The 9,904-nt window shown below is 38.1% G+C and overlaps 1 protein-coding gene across 2 annotated transcripts in view; it reads right to left on the reverse strand.

The window, feature by feature from the left end:
* Positions 1-9,477, reverse strand: part of CAPN7 (calpain 7) — a 42,010-nt gene extending 32,533 nt beyond the window's left edge. For both annotated transcript variants that reach the window (XM_077750912.1, XM_077750911.1), the window contains exons 1-4: positions 9,281-9,477; positions 6,021-6,129; positions 1,670-1,827; positions 701-768 (exon numbers count right to left, since the gene is read on the reverse strand). In XM_077750912.1, the coding sequence (XP_077607038.1) occupies positions 701-768; positions 1,670-1,827; positions 6,021-6,129; positions 9,281-9,382 (437 nt within the window). In that variant the 5' untranslated portion in view covers positions 9,383-9,477. The remainder of the gene's footprint in view (positions 1-700; positions 769-1,669; positions 1,828-6,020; positions 6,130-9,280) is intronic.
* Positions 9,478-9,904: the final 427 nt, after the last annotated feature.

Below are 9,904 nucleotides of genomic sequence, written 5' to 3' on the forward strand. Positions count from 1 at the left end.
ACCCACTGAGCACATGCTATAGGTCTGACATTAGCTAAGTGAGGTGGTTTACAGCATTGAACAAAACAGACAAAATTCTCTGCACTCACAGTTTACATGGAGGGTTGGGGTTCAAAGGGACACACACATTAATAATAAACATGATAAAACTGGTAAATGTCACATACCTTTTAAAGTGGTAAGGGCTTTGGGAAAAACTTAGAGTAAACAGGATGAAAGTACTGGAGGAGATTCCATTTTAAATAAAATGGTTAGGGCAAGCCTTACTGGAAAGTTGACATCTGAGCAAAGAGTTGCAAGAGCTACACATACTATGTGCTTTGGGGTATGTGATAGTAGCAGACTGGCTCAATGTCAATTTCTCTAATTTTAATAGTAGTTCTGGAAGGCTCTCTAGAAATCTGGTATAACATAACAGAAAGGAGTCTTCCACTTCAAATATCGTAATCGTTTCTGTTTTATACATTGCAAACACTAAATAAAATGTGTCTTGACTGATTTGTTACTTCTTGAATTTAAAGCAGGGAAATAGAAATCAATAAATTCACCCAGAGGAAGAAGGGAGACTTGCTCTAGATCTCAGGTTAAAGATGGACGTTTGTTACAATGTACTCTACAACACATTCAGAGAAATCTGTCAAATTTAAATAACACAGTACACTGCCATCCATGGATAAGAACTTGAGTGACCACAACTCACCTATCTAGTGCCTGTCGAGCCAACTGTTTCAGTTTATTTTGAAGAGTTTTATCAGCAGTTTCATAAGACTTAAGAGAAAGAGAGACAGATATTCTGAAGCATAATTTTTTCTTTGCTTGATCCATATTTCTAAGCAAAAAATTTATAATGCAATATATTTCATCAAATAATGAGAGAATAAACAAAGATGACAATTTGTTTTCATCCTTAAAGGTTCATTTAAAATAGCACTGAAAACTTGTTGCTGCAGTAAACTTTAAGACCATGTCATGTGGTAAATGAACCACAACTGTACAAATACGGTGCCACGGAGAGCTGAGCGGCAGGAGCCTCGGGAGACCGGCACTCACCCTCAGTCTCAGGCTCCTACAGAACTCAGGCAAGATGGCTTCCCTGAGTAAAAAGCCAGTCTTCTGACAATGCTGAGAACACCACTCGATCATTCCACCTCATATTCCTATCAAATGCACTGCTCTCTCTCATGCCCTCGATGTCCCTTAAAGCTAACTGTCCCAACCAGGGTCCTCAGGAGACAGTAAAAGCTACTCAGCATATAGATCTTACTTTGCAACACAATAAAGCTCTCCTAAACCACTACCTTATATTTTAATGTATGAATTTTTTTTTTAAATGGGGGGAGGTTTATTCTAAATTCATAGATTTGTGTTGGTGAATTCTTCCTATAATAAGTTAATTTCAGGTACGTGGGTTTAAACAGGTTAAAAAAATAATATCTAAAACTGAAAAAAAATTGCCTAATGATTCAATCTTAAAACTCAATTCTTTAACAAAATATTAAAATTCATCATTAATCATCTACTCTTTATATTTTAATGAAGAATGACTTGATTATATTTATTAAAGATACGGTAATTTTCTTTAAGGAATTGTTAAATAAATAAAATTCACTAGTAGGAGAAGAAATTTCTTAGCATAATCCCACCAAATTTAACTAGTAGATATACATACAGTTTTCAGACAGAGATCTACGGCTTCAGTATACAATTCGATAGCATCTTCAACATTCCCTTTTTCATCTTCATCAAAAGCTTGTGTAACAAGGAAATGAGCACGCTCTAAGTCCAACTGATGTTTTGATTTCAAAGGATCAGCACTCTTTGACTGAACTAGGATAGGAAAAAGGGCCATACAGATAAAATATTACTTTTATATGTATATATATGTATATCTCTAGGAAACACACTATTTTAATACAGTTAAGACTTTATCAAAACTTTGTAACTTTTCATTTTAAAAACTTAAGGTCAAATAATAAACCTTAAAAAATGACTAATTTCTCTCCTTTCAATCTGAATTTTAAAGACTAAAAAAAAAAGTCCCTACTTGTGTAACTCATCACACAATACACACGAGAGACCAAAATATCAAAAATGTATTATTTATTCAAAAAACTTTTTCCCCTGAATTTATCTTTGCCAGCACTTTCTCCCTTTAAAAAATAAAACCCCTTCCTCCTCACATACCCCTGCCCTGTCGCCAAAGACAAAACAAAAAAATTTGGAAAGTGTTAAGTCTAAAGAAACTCAATTGTATTTTAAGGAAATTAAAACAATTTTTTTCAATACAGACAATAATTGAGTGACACAGTATCTTAGGCCCTGATGATAAAGTTCCTGCGGTTTCCTATTCATCTGGATCCAGGTTAAATAATCATATATTTTTACTGTTCTTTGAAATAAGTATTTGTTTGTTTTTAATATAAAGGTTTATATGGGACTTATTTCAAGAATGTAGAAAACTCTTACAACTAAAGAATAAAAAGACAACCCCAATTTTAAAAATGAGTGTGATGATTTGTGATGATTAATCATATCAACTTGTGTCAACTCTACTGGGTGCCTAGATACTTGTCTAGACATGATTCCTAGGTACATCTAATACAGTGATTCTGAATGAAATTAACCTTTGAATTGGTAGTAAAAGCAGACTGTCTTCCCCAATGCAGGTGGGCATCATCTAATCCCCTGAGGGGCTGAACAGAATAAAAAGGCAGAGGAAGGGAGAATTTGCCGGGAGAATTTGCCCTCTCTAAATGATGGTTGTTTTTTTGGGGGGAGGTCTTTTCCTGCTCTAGGGACTGGAACCTGGAACTTACACCATCAACCTCCTTGCTTCTCAGGCTTTTTGACTTAGACTAAACTATACTACTGGCTTTCTTAGGCCTTTCTTGCTTGCAGACTGCAGACAGTGGAACTTCTTAGCATTCATAATGATGCTCTGTTATGACTCAGTTCCTTATACTGAATCTCTTTACATCCTATTGCTTCTATTTCTCTGGAAACCCCTGATTTACATAATAGGCAAAATAGCTGTAAAACCATTTCTCCAGAGAAGATATTCAAATGGCCAACTGGCCCATAAGAAGATGCTCAACATTAGCCAGCAGGGAAATGTATATCAAAACCAAAGATGCCACATTTACACCCATTTGGGGGGCTAAAATTAGGAAAGAAAAAAATAACAAATGTTGACAAAGATGTGAAGGAAATGGAACCCTCATTCATTGCTGGTGGAAATGTAAAATGGTGTTGCTACTTCAGAAAACAGTCTAGCAGTTCCCTCAAAAAGTTAGACATAAAACTACCACATGATCTAGGAACTTCACTTCTGGGTAAATACCAAAGAGAACTAAAAACCTATGTCCACACAAAAACATAAAGTCGAATGTTCTAAACCGCATTATTCACAACAGTCAAAAGGTAGAAGCAAAACAATGTCCATCAACGGATGAATGGATAAACAACACATGGTATACTGATACAACGGCATTATTATTCAGCCATAAAAAGGAATGAAATATTGATACATACCACACAACAGGGAGAAGCCCTGAAAACATTATGCTAAAGAAGTCAGACACAAAAGGCCACATACTGGATGATTCTATTTACAGGATATGTCCAGAATAGGCAATTCCAGGGAGATACAAAACAGGTTAGTGTAGTGGCTGTTAGAGGATAGTGGGCAGGAGGAATGGGGGGTAACTGCTAATGGATAAGAGTTTTCTTTGGGGGCAAAAAAAATGTTCTAAAATTACTGGTGATGGTTGCACAATTCTGGAACTATACTAAAAACCACTGAGTTGTATACTCTAAAAAGGTGAATTTTATGGTATGTGAATTATATCTCAATAAAGCTGTTATTTAAAAAAAAAAAGCTTTACATTTTGTCTTTTAAAGGTATGGTGGTGATTTTTTAGAACTTTAACTCTCAGTAACACCTCTCTAAAGTATATGCTCATTCCATTTGTAAAATGAAGACACCAAATGTCAAAAATGTTAAAATATCTAGCCCAAAGTTTCTCAGCCACATATGACTGAACTGTTCAGAATAATTCTTTGCTGTAGATTGTCCTGTGCACTGGAGGATTTTTAGTAAGATCCCTGGATTTTACCAACTGGATGCCACAGTATTCTTCCCACCTCTCCCTATTCTAAAACTCCAAAAATCTCTCCAGACATTGCTCAAAATCTTCTGAGATGCAAACTGTTCCCAGTTGAGATTGATCTAGCCTAAGGTTTTGTAGCTACAAGCTACAATTTAGTTCTTTTAATTCTAAGTCTTGAGCTCTTTATACTATACTGGTAAATTTCAAATTGTGTGATCCTTCTGCACCCAGAAATCAACTTATCTCTCAAGAGCCTCCTGTCAGCAAAATTTGTTTTAAACATTGTCTGAAATATTTACCTGAAAAAGGATTCCTTTGCTTAAAATACTAATTAAACTATTGGATTCTCTACAGATTAAACTCCATTTGTTGAACAAAATGGGTCAAAAAGCTGGCAAAACAATTAAGGTACGTCAGGCTTTAGAAATCCTTTTTGAACTCTACTTCTGTTTCACTAGCAAGTCTTTATTCCTCAAGAGATTAGAGTTGTCACAGTCCATGCCTAAATATCACATTTAAAAATATGTGATTTATAAACTTATTTGGCTGGGAAAACAGAGTTACTTTGAATTTCGTGGTATTTGAATACACGAATCAACAGAACTTTGTATTAATCGAGGCCCTGATACACAGGCAGTTCACTTTTCAATAAATGCAATTTCTGGGCACTGTCTTAAACTAAACTACCTCGTCCTTAAGAGGATTATCCTAACAAGAAATCCAATGATGGGATATCTACTACTTTTTCCTAACCATGTGCTAGTAACTGCTCTGATCTACCCAGAATGAGTGATAGAAAACAGCACAAAGTCCATCAGGAAATGCTGAATAAAGAGTCCTCTAAGCTGCTTGTGGTTCTATTACACAATCACAAAAAAAAAAAAAGAAAAAAAAGGGTTAAGAAGAGCTCTTAATGAGATGAATCCATGTTTAAAACAAAACATCAGTAGGTGATCACTTCCTTTTCTACCATATGAACAGCAGATTTTGACCACATATCTCTAACTAGTAAAACTGTGATCATTGAGCCTGTGTGCTTGTTTACCAGCATTTGCCATGCTGTTTACTATAAAAATAATACAAGTTGTTCCAGGTTTCTTCTTACATGTTGCTTTCCAAGATATGGCTTAAAAAAAAAAAAGAGTTTAGTTAAGGTTTGAGATAGAAGATACTAATACAGAAGAGGCTACAAACACTGTGCTGAGATCATTTAACACTGAAGAGATGACCCCTGAACAATGCAGGGGTTAGGGGCACTGACAGAATCCGCACATAACTTTTTACTCCCCAAAAACTTTACTAATAGCCTACTGTTCACTGGAAGCCTTACACACTGATAAACACATATTTTATATGTTATATGTGTTATACACTATTTTCTTACAATAAAGTAAGCTAGACAACAGAAGATGTTAAGAAAATCATAAGAAAAAATATTCAGTTCCATAAAAAAAAGTCTGTAAGTGCACCTGCACAGTTCAAACCCGTTTGTTCAAGGGTCAAATGAGGTCATTTAATCTTAACATGTGACAGATATTTAAAAAGTAGACTTTAACAGGGTCCTAATCCTGACTCTGCCAATGATACAGTTTAAATATGGGTAATTCAGTATCTCTGTACCCCTGGGAAAATTAGAGGAGACTGGACTACATTATCCCTAAGGTTCCTGCCTATCCTATCTATCACTTATTTCCATATTATGACTTATAAAGACAAGATTACCAAAAAAGAAATGAGCAGCAAGATCAAGATGCAAAAAGGAAAAGGAAAGAGCAACATAAGAGGTTATTAAACACTGTATATGTCAACTATACTTAAACAATAAAAATTTAAAAAAGAAAAAAAGAAATATAAGGGGAAAGGATGTGACAAGAGAAGGAAAAAAATGACAATTAGTAGTCCTTTACTAACCTGCTGAATGCAAAGCCTGAACTCTTTCCAGGTACTCATTTATTTTTTCTTGAATACGTTCTAGGCTGGATCCTGCCATCTCAGCATAAATTAATGCCTGTGCAGCTTCCTAAAACAAAAACAAAAAAACCCAAAAGAATCTAATAAATGAATTAGAATTTGAATTTTCTCTACCACTTTCTAACTCACTACTGCTTTCTACAAATGACAAAATACAGTGTTTAAGACAGTAGTTAAGTAGGTTTTATATAACCCTTCAATAACTTTTCTTCAGTTCTCAATATTCAATTTTTTCATATGTTAAAAAATTTATGAACTCAAATATGAGAGATTATAAACATCTTCTCAGGATAGCTGTATCTTCTGTTTACTGCTTTCCTTTTTCTTTATGCAATAGGTCAGACTTAAAATTATATACCTTGAAAATATGAATTAGGCCTGAAAAGCATTAGAATAAATATATAATAGTACCTGTTACTACTGGTTACTACTAATAATCAATAGGTTAATGATAACCGATAAAATTAAATGTCAAAAGAGATTATAAGAAATTATAAAGCTTAGGGTGCCTGACTGGCTCAGTCAGCAGGCTATGCAACTCTTGATCTCAAGGTTCTAAGTTTAAGCTCCATGTTGGATGTTGAGATTACTTAAAAATTTAAAAAAAAAAAAAAAAGGAAATTATAAAAGTTAAACATCTCACAGTGGAAAGAAAATCTTTTTCTCCATGGAAAATATTGCCAAAGGGCCTCACTTTTTTTTTTAAGTTTATTTATTTTGAGAGAGAGGAGAGAGAGAGATCAGGCCAGCTGGGGAGCGACAGATCGAGAGAGAATTCTAAGCAGGCTCTGCACTGTCAGCACAGAGTCCCATGCAGAGCTGGAACTCAAGAATAGTGAGTTCCCAAAATCAAGAATTGGACTCTTGGGGTGCCTGGGTGGCTCAGTCAGTTAAGCATCTGATTTCAGCTGAGGTCATGATCTCAGGGTTTGTGGGTTCGAGCTCCACATCGGGGTCTGTACTGACGCTCATAGCCTGGAGCCTGCTTCAGATTCTGTGTCACCCTCTCTCCCTGCTCCTCCCCTGCTCATGCTCTCTCTTGCTCTCAAAATTAAACAAACATTAAAAAAAAAAAAAAAACAAGAGTCAGACTCTTAACTGACTGAGCCACACAGGTGCCCAGGGTGGCACATTTTAAAGCAGATTTCAGTTGTATGGAATCAACTTATTTAAATTAAAACCTGTTTTCATCTTCCCTTTGTTTTAATACTCCCACAGCCACTTATGCTGTGGCTAGTGAGGGAGAGCCTCATTCTCCCCATTACCATTTAGGATAACAGGTTACAAATGCTATGGCAAGAAGGACCACAAACAGGTATCTCCAAGTAACACCACCTTCCTAGCAACTACCTAAGCATGTGCACTTTGCACAGACTGATGCCTAAATTGTCTGGATCCAAAGAAGCCAGCTATCTACTGAACAGAACTTTCTGAATACAGTTATTGGAGCAGAGGTTGTTTCACTGAACTTATTAACAAAATCAGTAAGAAAAGTATGGTTTTGATCCAAATGAGCATTTATTAAAAGGCTGTGGGGGAAGGAAGATGATTTCCTCAGACTCTGGAACTCAAGACATTTCACAGGAGAAAAAAAAATTACATGTAAACACTAAATATTTTATCTTATGTACTATTATCTAAATACAATATAGTTTATCTCAATAAACTTATATATGTATAAATATTTCACACCTCCAATTATGTTGCATGTAAACACTGATTTTCAAATAACTATCTCCCTTAAAAAAAAAAAGCCAACTAAAAATTGCTGATACCAGTTTTTTATTCATTTAATCTATATATGAAAATAACCCTCACAGAACAGCATAAAGACAGAAAACGCTTAATATCTGGTAAAGTTTACATAAACAGTTGCTAAAAGCACAACCACTTTTCTGACTTTCTCAAGGATAAAAAATTCTTCACGCATGCAATCTCACAGCAAAACAAGAGGCACTGTGTGGTATTTTCTTGTGCTTTAGACAAAGCTATTTTATATGGCACTATTTTGACCTATGAATATCTGTCAGTTTTTTCACAAAAGTAAAAACACACTGAATTTTAAAGAAATACCACCTTCACAAAATTGTTCAAAAAAAGTCCAAAAGGAATGATTCTGAAACACACCAAAAGTCTAAATATGGATTACTAAATGAAGGCAATAAATAATCTGAGAAAAGCAAACCACACATCACTGATAGCATACACGTTTGTATAAAAAAATTACTACTACTGTATTACCAAAGTCCGACATTCTTTCTTTAAAAAAAAAAAAAAAAAGACTGTATCACGAGGATACAGCTACCTCCACTAGGAAGCAGAGGCCATGGCGAAAGCTGGAGGGGTGTATCTGCAATTCCTCAGGACTGGAGGGCAGAGGGTGGACTGTGGAAGATCATGTTTAATTATTCGGCCCCCAGTAACTTAGGAATAAACAGCCAAGAAATGTGCAAACCATTGGTTATAAGGAGATTAATCGCACCAAAACCTAGGATGCTAAAAAATCAGAATGAACCTAAATGCCCATTAGTCTGTAAATAATTACGGTACATCCACATAATGGAATACTACGCATCTGTCGTTGATACGATTGTATTAAACAAGCAACTTTAACGACTTTTGAAAGGCTCCAATACAAAGAACAGGCTAAAATACTATCAACAGTACAATCCAAGTCTGTACGTACATGGAAGTTAAATCACTATGTTGTTCACCTGAAACTAATGTAACATTCCCTATCAACTCTACTCACATTTTGGTAAACGTGTGTACGCACATACGCGTAGACAAACATGCGCAAAGATGAATGCTGCGATAAGAGACGTGTTATTCTTTTTTAAAACTTTATTTTCTTCAACGAACATGCATTATTTTCATGTTTACCACCGACTACTTCCCACCGGCCATAAATCAGAGCCACATGACAGCGAGAATTAGCTGGCTACTTAACCACCCATACCTAACTACTGTAAGTAGCTCCACGGTGGGCACTGGCCGTTCAACACTGTAACCAGAGAAGTGGCGGCTCCCAAACCGCGACCAAACCTCCCCACGGTGGCAGGAGCCCCGCTCGCCTCTCCCCTGCGAAGGAGGGCAAACAGAGCAGGAAGAGGGAAAAGCAAAGCCCAGTGGGCCTGGCCGCCGCGGCACCTGGACCCGCCCCTTGGCTTCACCAAACAGTTCAGCGATCCGCCGCTCACCTTGTAGTAAAACACAGCCTCGGAGTAGCGACCTTCGTGGTCGCGCTGCACCGCCAGCCGGGCGAACTGCACGGCGTCCCGCTCCAGCGCCGTGGCGTCCATGGCGCCAAGGCCCGGCACCGGCCGAGGGAGGGAAACCCTCACGGACTAAGGCTTCTGGTCGACTTCCGCACCTGCCGGGGGGCGAACTCGAGAACGCCGCCAAAAGAGCAGCAAAGTTTATTTTCAGTGACTGAGGGAGGAGGGCAGGCCTTCCCAGCCAGGGTCCGCGGCAACGCCGAGCCGCCCCGGCGCCGCTCTGGCTGGCAGCCCGTACGGCCGCCCCACTTCTCAGCCACCGCATTTCCCCCGCCCCGCCCACCGCTTCCACTGCGCAGGCGCAGCTTGGCCCTCGGGAGTTCCTCGGGAGACGGGGCGGCCAGGGCCGGGCTCGCGGGAGTACGCAGGTGATAGGCGGGGCTTGACCTGCGCGGTGGCAGCGCGCACGTGATCGCCAAGGCTCCGGGGATTGGGCATGCGAAAGCGGAGCGGAGTCCGGGTGGCACACCTCCCAGTGGTTTGCGGGAGTGTGACGATGCCTACCGCGGCTGTTGCTGGCTACACTTGGCAGGAGCGGCGCATGCG

The sequence above is a fragment of the Crocuta crocuta genome, unplaced genomic scaffold, assembly GCF_008692635.1.
Source record: "Crocuta crocuta isolate KB4526 unplaced genomic scaffold, BGI_CrCroc_1.0 scaffold279, whole genome shotgun sequence".
NCBI classification, from domain to species: domain Eukaryota; kingdom Metazoa; phylum Chordata; class Mammalia; order Carnivora; family Hyaenidae; genus Crocuta; species Crocuta crocuta.